The sequence below is a fragment of the Artibeus jamaicensis genome, unplaced genomic scaffold, assembly GCF_021234435.1.
Source record: "Artibeus jamaicensis isolate MK-2021 breed Jamaican fruit bat unplaced genomic scaffold, CSHL_Jam_final contig_65, whole genome shotgun sequence".
NCBI classification, from domain to species: domain Eukaryota; kingdom Metazoa; phylum Chordata; class Mammalia; order Chiroptera; family Phyllostomidae; genus Artibeus; species Artibeus jamaicensis.
The window spans coordinates 1,650,482-1,671,549 of NW_026521913.1; the positions used below are offsets into that span (position 1 = coordinate 1,650,482).

Here is a 21,068-nt window from a genome sequence, read left to right on the forward strand (position 1 = left end):
TGTTTATAAAACCTTTATCTCATGAATTCATGGTTGAATTTAAACTTGAAAATCAACCACTGTAATTCATTACATGAACAGAAAAAGAAAAATCATATGATTACGTACTAGATGGAGAAAATGCTTTAGACTAAGTCCAACATCTAGCCCTTGTTTTTAAAATAAATAAATAAATCTCACCAGTAGGAGAAAATTTCCTCAATCTGAAGGGGAAGAAAAACCCTACAGCTAATATCAACTTTAATATCAAGTAATGGAATACTTTCTTCCTAGGATCAGGAATAAAGCAAGATGTCTACTCTCATCATGTCCATTACAAATTTACTGGAGGTACTGGTCAATCCAACAAGTCAAGAAAAAGAACAAAAGGGGATTTATACAGGAAATGAAGGAGGAAAACAACTATATTTGTAGGTGACTTGATCACCTATCCAGATAAAAGCTAAAAAAATAGGTGAGTTTAGTAAGGTTATTTGACCACCACACAAAAATTGACTGTATCTTAATTCTAGTAATGGATAATTAGAAATTTAAATTTTAAAAGCAATACCATTTATGATATCATCAAAAATATGAAATACTTAGGGATAAATATGACAATACATACGTAAATCTTGTTGATTAAAAAGTATGTAACATTGCTGAAAGACATTAAGGAAGACCTATATAAAATGATGAAGTATACCATTTTCCTTGACTTTAAAGACATAAAACTGTTATGTCAATTTTTCTTAAATTAACATAAATGAAATACAACCCAAGTCAAAACTTCAGCAGACATTTTACAGATCTTGACAAGCTGATACTAAAATTTATTTGAAAATCCAAAGTTTTGGAATAGCCATGACATTTTTGTAAATGAAAAAGAAAATTGGGAGACTTCTGATCAAGATGGCAGCATAAGCATACATGGCTCACCTCTTCGCACAACCACATCAAAATTACAACTAAAATATAGAACAGCCATCACTCAGCAACATCAGAAATTGAACTGAATGGAAATTTGACAGCTATGAAATTGAGTTGAATGGCAGTATGACAGCTACATAATTAAAGAAACCACATCCCTCCAGACTGGTAGGAAGGGTACAGACACGGAAAGGGCTGGTCCCACAACCATGTGGATAAAAATTTGGGAGGAATATCTTTGGAGCAAGGAGTCTGAGACCCACACCAGACCCCCCAACCCAGGATTTCAGTGCCAGGAAGGTAAGTCCCTTCAACTTCTGGCTGCAAAAACCAGTAGGAATTGAGTCATTGGAAGAAATTGCTGGAGCCCCAGCAGTTCCTCTTAAAGAACCCACACACAGACTCATCTACTCAGACTAACTCCTTTAAGCTCCAGCACTGGGGTAGCAGCTTGAAGGGCACCAGTAGTATACAAGGAGAAGCTAACATGTCTGGCATCAAAGTGACCAGAGGCCATTGTCCCTTCTCTAACCTCCCCCGCAACAGAGCAGGTAAGCTGGTGCCATATCTGAGATTCCATCAACCTGGCTACTACTGTTTGACCCTCCTTGGAGGTACCAGGAGACTGCCTCACCTAACTTACAGGCCCACCTAAGTTGCTTTTCAATATGAATGGCTGGTCTTGGCCCCTAAATCCTACTGAACAAGCAAAAGCTGGCTTTGGCGAGCCCTAGCGGCAGCCAGATTAGATTCACAGCTTGCTTCCTCTGGGACTCTCCAAGCCCAGCATCAGCAGCAGCCATCTCAGATTGCTTTACAGATGAAGTAGGGTGTCCTGGGCAAAACACAGATGGAGGCTGACCTTGGTCTGCAACACCCAGGAAACCTCAGGGCAAGCACACTCAGCAGACAATTATAAACCAGGTCAGATTACCACCATCCTGCCCCTCTCTGCACAGCTGATCCTCCACAGAGGGCAGAGGTTGGTGGTCAGTGGGCACAGCCAGTCCTTGCAGCTGACTAGCCTGGGTAAATCCCTCCCACTGATCTGCCAAGAGCCACCAAGGCTCAACTACAAAAGAAGGGTGTATTCAGCCCACACAAAGGGGACATCTTGAGTACCTAGCTTGGATGATAGGGGAGGCTATGCCACTGGACCCTACCAGACACCTACTATATTAGGCCACACTGCCAAGACACAGAGTCAAAGCAGCTCTACCTAATACGTAGAAACAAACATTTAGCAGGGAGGCTGCCAAAATGAGGAGACAAAGAAACATTGCCCAAATGAAAGAACAGAAGAAAACTCCAGAAAAAGAACTAAACAAAATAGAGATAAGCAATCTACCAGATGCAGAGTTCAAAATAGTTTATAAGGATGCTCAAGGAACTTAGTGAGGACCTTAGCAGCATAAAAAAGACCCAGTCAGAAATGAAGGATACACTAATTGAAACAAAGAAGAATCTACAGGGAAACAACAGTAGAGTGGATGAAGCTAAGAATGAAAATTATTTGGAATGTTAGGAAGATAAAAACAACCATGCAGAACAACAAGAAGAAAAAAACCCCCCAAAATGAAGATAGTATAAACAGCCTCTAGGACAAATTCAAGAGATCCAACATTCACATCATGGGGGTGCCAAAAGAAGAGAAAGAGCAAAAAATAGGAAATCTATATGAAAAAATAATGAAAGAAAACTTCCCTAATTTGATGAAGGAAACAGACATGCAAGTCCAGGAAGCACAGAGTCCAAATTATGATGGATGCAAAGAGGCCTACTCTAAGACACATCATAATTAAAATGCCAAAGATTAAAGATAAAGAGAAACTCTTAAAAGCAGCAAGAGAAAAGAAGTTAGTTACCAGATGGATGACAGATGGAGGAGAGAGGGGAAGAATGGGTGAAGAGGTGAAGGAATTAAGTACAAAGAGGTAGTTATAGAATAGCCATGGGGATGGAAAGTACAGTGTAGGAAATGGAGTAGCCAAAGAACTTATACACATGACCCATGGACATGAACAATGGTGGGGCCTTGCCAGTGGGAGTAGGGTGCACTGGGTGGAGGGGGGCAAAGGGAAAGAGCAGAACAACTATAATAGCATAATCAATAAAACATAATTTAAAAAAAGATAAAGTTGGGCCCTGGCTGGTGTAGCTCAGTGGATTGAGCACGGGCCTGCGAACCAGACAATCGCGGTTCGATTCCCAGTCAGGGCACATGCCAGGGTTGCAGGCAGGTTCCCTGCAGGCCAGTTCCCAGCAGGGGATGCACGAAAGGCAACCATACATTGATGTTTCTCTCCCTCTCTCCTTCTCTTCCCCTCTAAAGATAAATAAATAAAATCTTTAAAAAAAAAAAGATAAAGTTGGAAGGAAAGAGAAGAGGATAAAGGGGCTCAAATATATGGTGACAGATGAGACTTAGATTTGAGTAGTAAATACATAATATAATATAGAAATGATATATTATAGAATTGTACAGTTGAAATCTATATAATATGCCCTGGCTGGTTTAGGTCAATGGACTGAGAGCTGGCTTGCAAACTGGAAGGTCACAGGTTCAATTCCTAGTCAGGGCACATGCCTGAGTTGCAGACCAAGTCTCCAGTTGGTGGTATGTGAAAGGCAATTGATTGATGTTTAAACAAAAAGAAAGAAATGTATATAATCTTATTAACCAGTGTCACCCCAATAAATTTAATAATTATTTTTAACAGAACAAAGTTGGAGAATTTATAATACATGGTTTCAAGACTTATTATGAAGCTGTAGTAATCAAGTCAGTGTGGTAATAAATAAATATAGACAAGTATCAATAGAACAGAATATAGAGTCCAGAAACAGATTCCAAAAGTAATCAAGGGGGAAAGGATCATCTTTTCTGGAATAAATTGATATCCACATAAAAATATGAGCCTGAACCATTACCTCATACCACATACAAAATTAACTAAATATGGACTATAGAGCTAAACTTAAGGGAGAAAACTTATAGAAGAAAGCACTGAAAAATTTAATTAGTCCTTCTCTCCAGAGGCTATGGACCCACTGCCCTCCAAATACCCCCCTTTCCCTGAAATGGAAGGCCCCTCCTCCACTTCCTTGGTGGTGGAGCCCTGACCCCAACAGCTGGGCTGCCACCTGCTTACTGATACCAACAAGGTCCCCTACATGTACAAGAAGCAGATGGAGGAGGAGCCCCAGGGGTGGCCCCAGCACTAGCCACCCCTCAGAGAGCCTAGTCCTTGCAGGAGCTACAGTTGCCAGCACCCTGCAGCTGTGAAGCCACTGCAGGTCACACTCAGAACTCAAGTCCTTCACATGCGGACTTGAGCACTCCAGCTACCTGTCCCTGCACCATGCTCACAAACCTGCCTGCTCTGCCCACACTGCTTCCATGACACCATGGAGATGGCACAGGACATGTGTCTCCACTAAGTTCAGACCTGGCTCTGGGCCTTGGCATCTGACCCACACAGCAGCATACTCATATTCACTCCCTGACTCTGCTAAAGCTACTGCCTTATAGTGGGCCTCAGTTCACCAATTTACCCAAAGGGAGAAATGTCCTTCCTTCAATCGTTCCCTCCCTTTCTCCTTAACTGTGTGATGTAGATCAGATCCTTGCTCCTCCCTGGGTCCTTGCCCCTCCCTGAGCCAATTGCAACTAGGTTCCAGTCCATCTGTGCCATGTGAGCCTTTGCAAGTGATTTAACATCTCTGAGCCCTGGTTTTCTGATCCAAAGTGCTAAATGGTTGTTCACATAAATATTTGACAAAAAGCATAGCATGACTCCTTTTAATATCTCCCCCTTCTACCCAGTCACCTTACCCTTTATTCAATAAATATTCCACACTATAAAAAAGGAAGGAAGGAAGAAAGGAAGGAGAAGAGGGAGGGAGGGAGGGAGGAAGGACTCAGTGAGTGAGATATGTCTTGGGTTTGGAAAATACTTCTTAAATGTGTCAAAATAAGCAGGATGTATAAAAGAAAAATTAATTAATTAGATTTCACCAAATGTAAAAACTTTAGCTCTTTCAGAAAAAAAGAACTTTTATAGGAAAATGAAAATCCAAAGACTGGAAGAATATATTTGCAAACTTACATCTAACACAAGAAAACATGAATAACTCTATAATGCAAAGATATAAAGCCCAATTTTTAAAACACACAAAAAAACTGAACAGATACTTTCCCAAAGAAGATGTATAGAGAGCAAATAAGCACATTAAAAGACATTCAAAATAATTAGTAGATTAGACAAAGAGGATGAATCAGTGATTTGGAATCTAAGAAAAAAACAATCAGACCAGCAAGAAGGAAAAATAATCTTTAAAAAGGATGGTGTAAGTCTCTGGGACAACTTCAAGTGTATCAATATTTGCATCATGGGGCTGCTGGAAGGTAAGAGAGAGCAAGAAATTGAAAGCATATTTGAAAATATAATGACAGAAAATTTCCCTAACTTGGTAAAGGAAATACACCTACAAATCCAGGAAGTGCAGAGTCCCAAACAAGATAAACCCAAAGAATTCCATACCAAGATACATCATAATTATGATGCCAAAGGTTAAAGACAAATAGAGAAACCTAAAAGCAACAAGAGAAAAGCAGTTAGTTACTTACAAGGGAGTTGGTTTCTTTATAAAAACTTTGCAGACCTGAAGGGATTGGCAGGAAATAGTCAAAGTGGTGGAAAGCAAGGACCTACAACCAAGATTACTCTGCCCTGTGAAACTGTCATTTAGATTGAAGGACAGATAAAGAGCTTCCCAGACAAGAAAAGTTCATTACCACCAAACCAGTATTATATGAAATGTTAAAGGATCTTCTTTAAGAGGATCAAAAATATGAATGAACAATAAAAAGGCAATAAATACACACCTATCAACAGTTAAATCTAGAAGGCAACAAAATGAGTAAGCTGAACAGAAATAGAATCATAGATACAGAGAATGTTTTGATGGTTGCGACATGCAGGAAGATTCAGAGCAATGGGCGAAAAAGGTGAAGGGATTAAGAAGTACAAATTGATTGTTACAGAATAGCCATGGAGATGTAGAGTACAGCATAGGGAATAGTCAATAATAGTTTAATAACTATTTATGGTGTCAGATGGGTGTGAGATTTATTGGGATGATCATTTATTATGTTATGTAATGCCTAATCACTGGGGTGTATGCCTGAAACTAATATAATAATAATATATGCCAACTGTAATTGAAAATAAAAAATGATTAAAAACATATCTGCTATTTCACTAAAATGAACAAAAACAATAATAAAAGTGTTTGTGAGAATGTTGAGCAACTGTAACTGTCTTATACTGATGGTGGGAATGTAAAATGGTACAACCTCTTTGGAAAACACTTTGACAGTTTTTTTGTTTTTTTAGTTAAACATACACCTATCACATGGCCCTGGCTTTCCATTGATAGGTATTTACCTCAGTGAAATGAAAGCATCTGCACATGACTACTTGTATACAAATGGTCATAGGAGATTTATCTATAATAGCCAAATATTGGAAACAACCTTGATATCCACCAATAGGTAACTAGATAAACAAATTGTGATGGATCTGTACAATTTAATACTATTCAGCATTAAACAGAAATAAATGTTTGTTTTATTCAACAACATGGGTAAATCTCAAAATAATTAGGCTAAATTAAAGAAGCTGGCAAAAAAAGTACTAACTGAATCATTCTACTTATATACGTAATCAAATGCAAACTAAGCTATTGTGACAAGAAGCAGATCAACAGTTGCTTAAGAATGAGGGGCACAAGAAAAAATTTCAAAAAGATACAACACATTTGGAAGTGATAGATTTGTTTATTTTCTTGACTGAGGTGATAGTTTTAAAGTTATATGCATATCTCAATTGTACTCATTAAATAAGTGCAGTTTATTTTATGTCAATTATGCCATTAATACCTGTAAAAATTTAATAAAAAGCAGTGGGGTGGGCAAACACATTTATGTCCCATCTTTAAATTCTTTTTGACCACAATGTGTCTTAGAAGGTTTTAAGAAATAGGAAAGAGAATGAGATTACTTACATGAGAAAGTCTGTCTCCCTTTGAATTCTCATGATCTCTGTGCTTGTCAAACCCTTATGGCCAGTTATGTGTGCAAAACCAGGGAACTAAAATTAAGAATATAATATAATCATGGTAAAAGCTGTGGTATAATGAAATTTCATTAAAAATTAATTTTAACTTTTTTTCTTACATTCAGCCTCTGTCATTTCAAAACCATGATTGGGGAAATCCTAAGTAGTGATTACCCCAGTACCCAATGTTAAAAATTAAAATGCTCTTTGTAATCAGATATGTACATTACATTAAAAACATAAGTTTACAAGAGAGGATATCTAAATTTAGCTTTAGACAGACAAGATTTTAGAATCTAGAAACCTAAGTTAGCACACATTTTTCTCAAAGATTATATCCCTAGGAAACTCAAAAGGATTCACCTAAAAGAATAAATGCAGCAACTGTCTACTGTAATCCACAAACATTGAACTCATTTCAACATACTTATTTGAGCATCCACTCTATACCAGGCACTGTGTTTGATGCAAGGAGGGAGAAAAATAAACATTACAGCACATAGCCCCTCCTGTGACTCACAGCCTATCCTGTGCTTGGTTTGATGTGGTCTATATGTCCAAGTGGTAGGAAAATGGGACAGAAAGGAAGTTTTGAGAAGGAATACGAGGGAAGAAGCTAACACTTATGGAGGGTCGGGCAGTATTTTTTTGTAGCTGTTATCTCCCTGACAATTCACAATGACCTTGGGAGGTGGATAATATCTCCATTTTATTTTATTCTTATAACATTTACTTTTTATAATTTCAAACTTACAGAAAAGTTCCAAGGATTGTACAAATAACTTCTGTATAACCAGTTTGAGCAGTCATTCATGTTAACATTTCACCCCAAGTGATTTCATTCTCTCTCTCTCTCTCTCTCTCTCTCTCTCAGGATCATGGAGAATAAGCTACAGCAACAAATCCTCTGTCTCTAAATATTTCAGTGTACATTTCCTATAAACAAGGATGTCCTCTTACACGATTATCAAAACCAAAAAAATTAACAGTGATGTACTATATTATCTAGCTCTGGCTTGTGTGACTAAGTGGATTGAGTGCTGGGCTGCAAACCAAATGATCACCAATTCAATTCCCAGTCATGGCACATGCCTGGGTTGTGGGCAAGGTCCCCAGTAGAGGGTGTGTGAGAGGCAATTACACATTGATGTTTCTCTCCTTCTCTTTCTCCCTCCCTTCCCCTCTCTCTATAAATAAATAAATAAATGAATATATATATATACAAAATCTAACCCACAGATCTTTATTTAAATTTTGATTGTGCAAATGATGTCCTTCACAGCTATATTTTTCTTGCTCTAGGATTAACTCTAGAATCATACTTTCATTTAGTTGTCATCTCTTTTTTGTCTCCTCTAATCTGAAATAATTTCTCAGTCTGTATATCCTTCATGATGTTGACATTTTTTGAAGAGTAACAGGTCAGTTAATTTGTAGAATCCCCTTCACTTTGGTTTTGTCTGAAGTTTCCTTGTGATTGGATTCATTCATGCACTTTGCTACAAATACCAGACAAATGACATGGTATCTATATAATGGTACATATATTCCTCATTTTTGAGATGAAGATGCTACTGAGGCCCAGAAAGTCCAAATCACCTGCCTCAGGCCACATCAACAGTAGCTTCTACAACATGTCTGCAGGCTGAGCTTAGGACTCCAGACTTTATGCTGCAGGCAATGGGGATGGGTCAAAGGGTTTCAGTTGTTTTTGTGTCAGATCCAATATAGCCTAGACTGAAAGTCTCAAAGTGGTGGTCTATTGGCCAAATTTAGCCTGAGTTTGAGTTTTATTTGCCCCAAATATACAATTCGTTTAAAAGTATTTTTTATTGATTATGCTATTAGTTTCCCCAATTTTTCCCCTTTATCCCCCTGCTGTCCTGCACTCCCCAACCTTCCAGCATTCCCACCTCTTAGTTCATGTCAATGGGTTGTACATATAAGTTCTTTGAGTCCTGTTTCTCATACAATTTTTTATCTCTCCCCATTTACCTTATGCCTACTAACCATGCTTCTTTTTCCCTGTACATTTTCCCCCCATTCCTCCCTTTCCCCTCCCCACTGAAATCCCTCCCTGTGATGTCCATTTCTCTGATTCTGTTCCTGTTCTGATTGTTTGCTTAGTTTTTGTTCTCATTGTTTCTCTTTTTTTTTAGGTTCATATATTGATAATTGTGAGTTTGTTGTCATTTTATTATCCATATTTTTTATCTTTTTCTTAGATAAGTACCTTTAACATTTCACATAATAATGGCTTGGTGATGATGAACTCCTTTGACTCAACTTTATCTGGGAAGCACTTTATCTGCCCTTCCACTCTAAATGAAAGCTTTGCTGGATAGAGTAATTTTGGATGTAGGTCCTTGCCTTTCATGACTTCAAATACTTCTTTCCAGCCCCATCTTGCCTGCTAGGTTTCTTTTGAGAAATCAGCTGATAGCCTTATGGGAACTCCTTTGTAGGTAACTGTCTTGTTTCCTCTTGCTGCTTCTAAGATTCTTTCCTCTTTAATTTTGGGTAACTTAATGATGACATGCCTTGGTGTGTTCTTCTTTGGGTCCAACTTCTTTGGGACTCTCTGGGCTTCCTGGAATTCCTGGAAGTCTATTTCCTTTGCTAGATTGGAGAACTTTTCCTTCATTTATTTGTTCAAATAAGTTTTCAATTTCTTGCTGTTGTTCTCCTCCCTCTGGCATCTCTATAATTTGGACATTGGAATGTTTCAGGCTGTCCCAGAGGTTTGTAAGTGTCTCTTCACTTTTTTGAATTCTTATTTCTTCATTCTGTTCTGGTTGGATGTTTATTTTTCCCTTTTGTTCCAAATCATTGCTTTGAGTCCTGGTTTCCTTCCTGTCACTGTTGGTTTCCTGAATATTTTGCTTTATTTCATTTTGGGTATCTTTCATTTGCTTTTTCATTTTTCACCCAAGCTCAATCAGTTCTGTAATTATTTTGATTGCCAGGGCTTTAAATTCTCTATCAGATAAGGTTGGCTATCTCCTCATTGCTTAGTTCTCTTTCTGAGGTTTTGCTCTGTTCTTTCATTTGGGCCATATTTCTTTGTCTTGGTGCACCTGATACATTGTAAGGGGGCAGGGCCTTAGGTATTCACCCGGGTGGGACAACCCTCTTTGCTGTGCTGTAGCACTGTCTATGGGGGAGGGGCCAGAGGGGGAACAATGCAGCTCTCCTGCTCCTCTGTAGAGCACTTTTCAACAAACTCTTGTGTGAGACTGGGAGTTTCTCCCACTGCAACAACCACTGTAGTCCACAGTCAACTCAGAGTCTCAATTTCCCATTCAGTCAGCCCCACCCGCAGTCTGGTGCCTCACTGCAGAATCTTACTGGTCTGGTTATTTTGGTTGACTTTTTTTTAATTTCTTGGTTGTTGGAGTTCCATGCAGTTTGATTTTCTCATACATGTGGTGGTTTATTGATTTTAGATTGGTTGTTATCTTTTTGTTTTTAAGAGGAAGTGAAGTGTTTCTAACTACACCTCCATCTGGGCCAGAACTCCCACAAATTCTTTTTTTACACAAACTTTTAAGTAATTGATAACATTTAAAATTAGATTATAACATAAGACGCAGGTTTCTAGCTTCTCTTGCAAATTCCTCAGAGGTGGAAAGACTGAACGTATCCAGGGGTGTCTAACCTGCAACCCTCAGGCCACATGCAGCTCTGGATGGCTATGGATGTGGCCCAACACACAATTGTAAATGTACTTACAACATTATGAGATTTTTTTGTGATTATGTGTCACAAAGTATTTCATGTATAGCCCAAGAGAACAAATCTTCCAGTATGGTGTAGAGACATCAAAAGGTTGAACACCCTCACAGGCCTTCTTAAAAGTTGGCTGGAGCTGAGTAGAAATAACCCCTTTAGCTGGCAGGGGGCATTCCACCTGGCCAGAGAACCCCCAAACTTGTGCTCTGACACTAAAGCTAGGTGTCAGCTGTTATTTATGTTCCATACAGGCTGTCTCATGCATTTGCTCTGCTGCCTGGCCCCTGATAATGTCCCCAGACCTTAGCTCAGAGACATCTTGTCTCCATGGTGGTTATTGACATGTCATAATACCCACCAGCATCATTAATTCTGATGTTTGCTGAAGTACGCTTTGGGTGAGATTGAGCTGGAATATTGAGAAGAATCTCTTATCAACATGAAGAAAAAAGGGGGAAGATAAACATTTTTTGGTCTTTTACAACTTCTTTGGCTCTCTGAACTCTAGTCAAATTCCCTAAACTTGTCCTCATCTTCTCCTTTTTTTAGAATTCTGAATCTTGACATCTTTACATAATGTTTTACTCTATCTTTCCCTTGGGAAAAAACAATTCTTAAATAACTAGGAGAACAAGGTTATACAAATATCCTTGCACAGAGAAAACAATTCTTTTTAAACATGTTAGAGATAAGTAAGGACAAGTAAGGTTGTTTTTCTGAAAATAGTTATGATTGTGTTTTGTCATATACCATTCATTTTTCAAAACGATACTTTTTAAATCTCAGAAGCAGTTTCTTATTTGAGCAATACCCACAAGCACTGCTCATAAGAGTTTTATGTGCTCAGTGGTCTGTTTGGTAACCAGGCAATCATTCTTTCCATGAGACTGAAAAAGGTAATATTCTCTTATAGGGATGGTTGTCCTTTTGCTTAGTGGAGTTTGAAAGCAAACCTAACTAAGTGTGTGGTCCTCTGGCCTGGGCTTTGTGATCCTCCAGGAAATACAGGGAGTGGGCCAATGACAGAAATCAGGAGGTTAGGCTGAGTTGCACCATGGCATTATAGATTGGAAGTGGAGGAAAGAGCTTGATTTCAAGATAAGGACAGTTAGCCCTCTAACTGATCCTTATCCTGATCCTTGATCATCAAAGTCCTCCATGGAATCCATCCAGGCTTATGAAATCAGATTATCTAGGAGGATTTCAGGAGGGGTAGCTGGGAATCCATCCATCTATCTATCTATCTATCTATCTATCTATCTATCTATCTATCTATCTAGTTCCCCCCAGATTATTGTAATATTCAACCAGGTTTGGAAAGAAAATGCTTTTTAACCTGTATACTTGATTATAACTGTGAGTAGACTTGGAATCACAGGTATGTAAGAAGCAGTTGCAGCTGGATTAAAATGTGGTTGAATGTATCTTCTTCCTGGGGCTCAGACTGGAGGAAGAAAGCAAGAGCTCTTAGGTTGTCCTTAGGTGCCAAGATTCTAAATTGGACTTCATAAACATTGAAAAATCAAATTGCTATAATAGTAGTAGCAGTAGACAAGTAGTGTAAGGGCATCTTTCTTGTGTTCTTTAACATATATATGTATATATATAATATATACACATATATATTACATATATATCTTATTTATTCTGTATATATATGTATGTATATATGTGTGTGCACACACGCACACACACACATATTTTATTTATGTCATAAATCACTTCATCTTCTCAAATCCAGTGGGCAAGTCCCTGTCCTGGTCTAATTTGAATCCCAGTAAAACTTCAAATAGATGACCACTGTCTTCTAATAAAACCCTTTCTTCTCTTGGCTTTTTCTTTTTTCTTTTCTTCTTTCTTTCTTTCTCTCTCTCTCTCTTTCTTTCTTAATTTTTTTCTTTTGCTTTCTCCCTACTTCTTTGGCTCTTCTTCCTCTACTCAAATTCTAAGTTAAGGATTTTGTCTTGTGCTATCTTCTTTGTCTGTACACTTTTGGCAAGTGATCTTATACAGACCCAAGCTTTAAATACCATATATACAGAGGTGGGCAAAAGTAAGTCTTCAGTTATGAGTATGTAAAACACAGTTTATTCTTGTATTATTATTTATTAATTATTACATTTTCTATACAAACTGTAAATCTACTTTTGCCTACCCTGATATAGTAAGTGTTTCCACATATATATATTTCTAGTCCTGACCTTCCTCCTCGGTTTGAACTTGCATGGCAAATTCAGTCTATTTATACCTCTACCTGAATTTCTTTCTTTTTTTTTAAATATATTTTATTGATTATGCCATTACAGTTGTCCCACTTCCCCCCCTTCATTCACCTCCACCCTGCACACCCCTTCTCCCACCATTCCCCCCCTTTAGTTTATGTTCATGTGTCACAAGTTCTTTAGATTCTATATTTCCTATACTATTCTTGCCCTCGCCCTGTCTATTTTCTACCTACCGTCTATGCTACTTATTCTCTGTACCTTCTCCTCCATTCTCCTCCTCCCACTCCCCTGTCGCTAACCTTCCATGTCATCTCCATTTCTGTCTCTGCTCCTGTTTAAGGAGTCCACTTAGTTTGCTTTTGTTTTAGGTGTGGTTGTTAATAACTGTGAGTTTGCTGTCCTTTCACTGTTCATGTTTTCTATCTTCTTTTTCTTAGGTAAGTCCCTTTAACATTTCCTATAATAAGGGCTTGGTGATGATGAACTCCTTGAAACTAATCTTATCTGAGAAGCACTTGATCTGCCCTTCCATTCTAAATGAAAGCTTTGCTGGATAGAGCAATCTTGGATGTAGGTCCTTGTCTCTCATGACTTGAAATACTTCTTTCCAGCCCCTTCTTTCCTATAAGGTCTCTTTTGAGAAATCCGCTGACAGTCTGATGGGAAGTCCTTTGTAGGTGACTGTCCCCTTAGCTCTTGCTGCTTCTAGGATTCTCTCCTTCATTTTAATCTTGGCTAACATAATTGTGATGTGCCTTGGTGTGTTTCTCCTTGGGTCCAACTTCTTTGGGACTCTCTGAGCTTCCTGGATTTCCTGGAAGTCTATTGCCTTTGCCAGATTGGGAAAGTTCTCTTTCATTATTTGTTCAAATAAGTTTTTTACTTGCTCTTCCTCTTCCCCTTCTGGTACCCCTATAATTTGAATGTTGGAGCATTTAAAGATGTCCTCGAGGTTCCTAAGCCTCTCCTCATTTTTTTGAATTCCTATTTCTTCATTCTTTTCTGTTTGGTCATTTTTTTCTTCCTTCTGGTCCACTCCCTTGATTTAAGTCCCAGTTTCCTTTCCATCACTATTGGTTTCCTGTGCATTTCCTTTCATTTCAATTAGTTTAGCCTTCATGTGTTCCTCTAATTTGTGACTAAAATCAATCAGTTCTGTGAGCATCCTGATCACCAGTGTTTTGAACTGTGCATCTGATAAGTTGGCTATCTCCTGGTTGCTCAAAAGTATTGGCTCTGGGGCTTTGAGGTATTCCTCTTGAGCCATAATGTCTTGGTTTGTTTGCACCTGTTACATATGAGGGGCAGAGTCCTAGGTGTTCACCAGGGCGAGGCAACCCACGAGGCTGGTTTGTGATGCTGTATGTGGGGGTGTGGTCAGAGAGGGGCAATGGTGCTTTTTCTATGCTCTCTCTCGGATTTTAGTCCCCTCTGCTACTTCCTGTAAACAAATTGGGCCCTTCTGGTGCTGGTTCCTGGGTGTGTGGGCCTGTGCACCCTCCAGAACCCTGTGGGTATCTCCAACAAACTCTCTGTGAGCCTGGGAGCCTCTCTAGGCACCTCAATCCCCAAAAGATTTTTCAATTGGTGCTTTTAGGCTTTAATTCCAGGCACTGGGGCCCTGGTTCACACAGTCTGTCTCACTGTTCATTTTTTTGCCTGGTTTATCTGAGCGAGAATGTGTGACCATGGTCAGCCAGCAGCCTTGCATCCTCACTGGGTCCACCTGTTGCCACCCTGCACCTGGGATCTGCCAACCGCCTCCTGCTTGCCTATCGGTGCGGCTGCTTTTTCCTGAGAGACCCCGCTCTCCCAGCCGCTGACTCTGCTCCTCTTACTGGTCTGGCTGAATGGTTCATTGTTGTCAAACTTCTGTACAGTTCAATTTTCTGTGTTTTGGTTGCATTTTCATTACTAAAACGTTGTTGTCTTTAAACTTGGTTGTGTGAGGAGGCACAGTGTTTCCACATACGCCTCCATCTTGGCTGGAAGTTCTCTCCACTTGAATTTCTAATGACCCCTCGAACACCTGCATCCTCCCTCATCTTCTTCATCTTAATTAATGGTACCATCACCTCCAGACACTCAGGCCAAAAATCCTGAGAGTCATTCTTTACTCTATATTCCCATCCATCTGATCCCTCAGCCAAGCCTGCCAGCTCTACCTCCAAAACACAACCAGATTCCCACTGTCTCCTATGATGACCACTACACAACTTTGGTACAAACCATCATCATCTCTCACCTGGAACAAAAGCCTTCCAAATTATATTCCCCTCTAAATTCATTTATAGCCTAAGATCTAAACTAGGGTCAATGAGAAAATCTCTTTCTCTATTCTTTTAAATGCAAATGAGATCATGTCTTACTTTCCAGATGGATTCCCTTTACAATGAGTAGAAAATGAAAACTTCTTATAATGGTACTTTACCCATAGTATTCTGTGATTCCTAATCATGCCTACCCATTAGAATCACTTATAGGTGAATTTAAAAAATAAATAAAACTATGCCCAAACCCCACACCAAATCAATTAAATCAGAATTTCTGAGTTTGGGTTCCTGGGATTGCTGTGAAGCCCGTCAGGTGATTCTAGTGTGCAGCCATTATTTGATAACCATAGCTCTCCATGCTCTGGCCCAGTCTACCACTCCCCTTCACCTCCTACCTTGCTGTCCACACCAGCCTCCCTGCAATCTGTTATCAGTTTAACCTGACAGGTGCCCTGAGTGAGGGAAGAGCTGCAGAAAGGGCCCAGAGCAGTGTGAGTGAAGCCTCACTGTCTGGGTAACAAGCTAAATGGTGTGTGACAGCAATTCCTGCCCCTCCCCAACTTCCGCCCCCACCCCCACCCCATGAAGATGTGGCCGGAAGAGGTCACTGCACTGAGGCACTGAGTGATGGTCAGGCAAGTGAAGTATTCGGGTAAGGTTAAAAACCTTCCCACTCCTTTTCAGTCCCAGAGAACAGAGCTGCATGTGACCTAGAGGTCAACATGGCAGCAGAGGGAGGTGCTGTCCTGTCAGTCTAAGAAAAAGACAGGATTGGCTAGGGTGCATGGGCACTCTTGCAGTACACAGAAGTGTGGGCTGGGAAATATAAACTGAGGGAAGGGAGAAATGCACTCAATATTTCTGGACCCACTTCATGGATGTGGAGGCTGGGGCTTAAGGGACTGGCTGACCCTGGAAGCTGTATGGTCAGTGGTGGCTCTGAAAACAAGGGAGTCTGAGGCCCACAGCAGGAAGAGAAGCTGAGCTGCTTGGAGCGGGACTCAGTGGCTGCCTGCAATTCCCAAAGGATAGTATTTTGAATGGTAGAAGGAACTCCAGGCACAGCCTTGGACTGGTCTGGCAGGAGGTGGCTGGGTTTTCCTCTGGGTGCTTGGAGGGCTTGGGCTCTGAAGCAGGAGCATGCTATCCTCTCAGATTGGAAGCTTTTGAATAAAAGACCTCTTTCCTTTTCTCACCAAACTTCTGCCTTCGGAATTTGCCTATGGGTGGCAACTGAACCCCACTTTTGTTTGGCAACAAATCCCTACTTTGGTGTACTTGTTGTTACTGCTGCCAAGAGGTTTGCAGGGCTGGCTCCTCTTCATCTTGAAGGTTCAATTCAAATATCACCTTTTCAAGAATACCCTCTCCTAATATCCTGAATTAGAACACACTTCTTCCTTCATGGTCATTCTCTCTCCCAGGGTTTCTCAGACCTGAATGTGCATCAGAGAAGGGCTAAATAAAACAGATTAGTGGGCCCACCTCCAGAGTCCCTAATTAAGTAGGTGTGAAGTGGGGCCTGAGGATTTGCATTTCTGATAAACTCCCAGGTGATATTTGTACTACTGGAGTGTGAGGTCCCCTTTGAGAACCACTTCTCTATCCCATGACCCAGTGTATCTTTTTCATGATACTTATCACAATTTAAAAATTTTTGTTTCATTATTTACATATTTATTCTCTTCCTACCCCCACCCCTCAATAAAATGTAAGCTTCATGAGGACAAGAGAATTTCTAGTCAAGCACAGTATTCCCAGTTTTGGAACATGGCGAAAAGGCTAGGAAACACTTCCTTAATTAAAATAGTTCATGGGAAACATTAAAAAGACAGTAGGTATGTGGTACTGTTAAGATTTTCTTTAGCAGTTACCTGGGACTGGTGGGTGGGTGGTCTAGAACTTGACTGTTCACGGGAAGCTGGGATTTCCAGGGGACTGTCTGAGAAGCGAAGATCTTTCAATGTTTTAGGTTCACTTCTTTCACCTACCTCGAGGTCTACAATTACATCAAAAACATTATTCTGTGAATATTTGTAATTATATATATAATCACGTAAACATGTCTTACTAATTGGAAAACTTTACGTAAGGGACCACTGTCATCACATTCTTTCCCTAAAGTAGTAATCAAGTAAAGATGCTCTCACTCAGTTGAACTAGCACTGAGAAAGAAAAAAAAATTAGCCCAGACTGAGAAAATTAAAATTTGCCCTGCTACATTCCAGAACATTTCACATCACGCTGGCAAAATAGATAAATCCAACTGCAACTTCATCAGAAAATATATCTCCCCAGGACAGACTACAGCAGTAAAATGTCCTAACAGCACCCACTCCCACTTTGAGTGACCAAGGTTTCTTACTTGCCAAGAAACCATGTTCTCTAAAAAATCAGATGTTCAGAAACTACTGTTTCAAATAATATCTATAAGAATGAAACATCTGACACTTGCCTGAGAACCTAAGTCACTTTGACATAGACAAGCATCTTTAATTTCCAACTCTGGTGTAGAGCTTCAGAGAAGAATTTCTAAGCACAACAGCCATATTTATCTTTGTTGTTTCCAAGGTAGCAGAACACTGATTCCGTTATGCAGTCCATAGCTGATGGTGACCACTTCACACACAGCCTGCTGTGCTTTGAACCTTTCAAACACTCTGCTTACATTTACATGAAACCACCCTCCCCCACCAAGCCCTCCACTATCTCTTCTTTTATTTGGTGATATACCCCATGGGTCCTCTGGCATATGGACCCCCTTATTGCAATGAATCATAACTTGACTTTGGTGGACTGTTGGATTAGCTCTTGTGGATAAGCCATTAGCTAAAATAGCACTACAACTCAAATTATAGCTTATTTTATTCCAACCCTTCTGCAGACAAAATAAGCTGTGAACCTGTTTGGGGTTTAGAATACTAAATGTCATTTTCATTCTTTCATGTCATACCTAGAAACTTTCTAAGTTTTACATTCCAGCCCAGTTTATTTTCAGCATTCTTAGATTTCTTCCTTAGTTTTGATCCAAAAAATCCATTTTTCAATTCCTAGGAATGAAAAAATTTCATGTCAGTCACTTAATTAGGTTCACAGAATGTGAACATTAAACGTTACATGGTAGAGGCAGTGTCATAGTGTGTTCTTCTTCCTTGAAAGGATTTACAGTAGATTTTTGCAAAGTGAACTCTGCTTCCTCTCACTCTGGAAACACACAGCCTTGTACCTGTGCTGCCTGGTTGGCAGTGTATCTGGTTGGTAGGCCTTACCAGGTCAAGCGGCCAAGATGAGAGGCAGGTAGCATGACATGTAGGCAGGATGTTGTTATCACAGGAGTCTGAGTAGTAATAGAGGGACCACCAGATCCAGAAGGCAGAGAGAGGGTGGGGATCAGACCAAGATAGGACTTACATACACTAACTGCCCACATGCAGTCCTTAACACTCCTCTCCGTACTTGCTCCATGGATTCAGTCCCTTATGCCTGATTAAGCCTGAGCACCTGCTGACACATAATAAGCTGTTTCTGCTGCCTGCCCCTGCCCAGTGTAGAACCCTTTAGTGATCATACTTGAGCTCTGCACTCTGCCTACACCCACAGCTTTGGTCCTATAGCCTCCTCTCTGGCCTCTGGTCCACTTGGGCTAAAGAGACTCCCCAGAAAACTTCAAGTCACCCCCCAAAAGACCCGTGTGATAGACTTTTTAACTGGTTGCATTATTGTGGGTTGGGCCACCGTCTTACCCTTGGATCTATTTCACTGATATTCACAGCCCAGGGATTGAAGTTTCAAATGTCCTTTTTAGATAGGTCTAGTTTACTCTCCACAGTGAGGCTCTGCAGCTATTTGGGAATGAAGATTTCAACATAACTTAAGGCTATGCCCACTGAGGGCTTCTCTCCTAGTCTGGTGCATCTGCTCAACAAATATACACTCACTGCCCTTTCCTACCTGCTCCTGTGCAAGGTATTGAGTATGGAAGACATGCTCTCATCCACTTTGCAACTTACAGTGTAAGGAGATGATAGACAAGAAGCAAAGTAATCACATATTCAAAGCACTGTATAAAAGGAAAAGGCTTGGGTGCTAGGAGAACAGTGACTGAACACAGAAAAACACAGTTTAGTTTAGCTGGAATATACAGGGGAGTCACAAAGCAAGAAAGGATAACTAGGGACAGAAACTGATCATTTAAGATGCCAGGCTAAAGGTTTCTTGTTCTTCACTAAGTAAAGGGAAGTCATTGAGGACACTCAGAGTATGAGCAGTGATCATGGGTGGGAATTTCTGAGGTGCAGGGTGGAAGAAAGGCTGATCCTGTGGGGAAATGAGCAAAGATACTTTGCAATGGCTGATAATGGCCTCAATTATAAGAACCTGACTGTGGGTAGAATGACTGTGGTATTGAAATGAAAGGGAAGATGTGACCAGTGAAAAAGAAGGATTCAAGAATGTGGTGACTGAGATCTGGCCAGGATGGAGGCATATGTAGAAACACTTCCCTTACTCGCACAACCAAAAGAAGGATAACAACTAATTTAAAAACAATAAACAGGGACTTTTGCCAAGATGGAGGCATAGGTGGACACACTGTGCCTCCTTGCACAACCAGTTTAAAAACAACAAAGTTTCAGCAAAAAACACACAGCCAAACCACAGAAAATTGAACTATATGGAAGTCTGACAACAACAAACCCTTCAACCAAACCAGTAAAGACGGGCAGAGCCAGCAGCAGAGTGGGATCTGGCAGAAAAGATCCACTGGACCGACCCGGGCACATGGCCCAGGCATGCCAGCAGCCGTGGGCGGATCCCAGGTGTGGAGTAGTAGCGGGCGGACCCACTGAGTGCTGACCACGGTCACATATTCGCGCGCAGATAAACCAGTGAAGGAGCAAGCAATGAGATGGACCGAGCAGGCCCCAGTGGCGGAAAGCGGCAGAGGGGACCACTTGTGTCCCTCTCTGACCCTGCCACCACATACAGCATCACAAACCAGTGACCTGTGTGGCCCCACCCTGGTGAACACCTAAGGCTCCGCTCCTCATATGTAACAGGCACGAACAGATCAAAACATGGCTCAAGAACAACTCAGAGCCCCAGAGCCAATAAATCTAAGCGACAAAGAAATAGCCAAACATTCACATGTACAGCTCAAAACACTGGTGATCAGGATGCTCACAGAACTGGTTGATTCAAAAATTAGAGGAACATATGAAGGCTAAACTAATTGAAATGAAGGGAAACACACAGGAAACCAATAGTAATGGAAAAGAAACTGGGACTCAAATCAAAGGAGTGGACCAAAAGGAAAAGAAAAATGACCAAACAGAAAAGGATGAAGAAACAAGAATTCAAAAACATGAGGAGAGGCTTAGGAACCTTCAGGACATGTTTAAACATTCCAACATCTGAATTATAGGGGTACCAGAAGGGGAAGAGGAACAGCCACAAGTGGAAAACTTATTTGAACAAATTATAAAGGAGAACTTCCCCAATCTGGCAAAGGAAATAGACTTCCAGTCAGTCCAGGAAGCTCAGAAGAGTCCCAAAGAAGTTGGACCCAAGAAGGAACACACCAAGGCACATCATCATTATATTACCCAAGACTAAAATGAAGGAGAGAATCCTAGAAGCAGCAAGAGATAAGGGGACAGTCACCTAGAAAGGAGTTCCTATCAGACTGTCAGCTGCTTCCTCAAAAGACACTTTACAGGCAAGAAGGGGCTGCAAAGAAGTATTCCAAGTCATGAGAGACAAGGACCTACATCCAAGATTGCTCTATCCAGCAAAGCTTTCATTTAGAA

The 21,068-nt window shown here is 40.4% G+C and overlaps 1 protein-coding gene across 6 annotated transcripts in view; it reads right to left on the bottom strand.

Annotated features, from left to right (window-relative positions):
- Positions 1 to 21,068, bottom strand: part of DZANK1 (double zinc ribbon and ankyrin repeat domains 1) — a 145,520-nt gene that overhangs the window by 98,381 nt on the left and 26,071 nt on the right. For all 6 annotated transcript variants that reach the window (XM_053670961.1, XM_053670962.1, XM_053670959.1 and 3 more), the window contains 3 exons: positions 18,215 to 18,311; positions 17,136 to 17,260; positions 6,979 to 7,064 (listed from right to left, as the gene is read on the bottom strand). In XM_053670961.1, the coding sequence (XP_053526936.1) occupies positions 6,979 to 7,064; positions 17,136 to 17,260; positions 18,215 to 18,311 (308 nt within the window). The remainder of the gene's footprint in view (positions 1 to 6,978; positions 7,065 to 17,135; positions 17,261 to 18,214; positions 18,312 to 21,068) is intronic.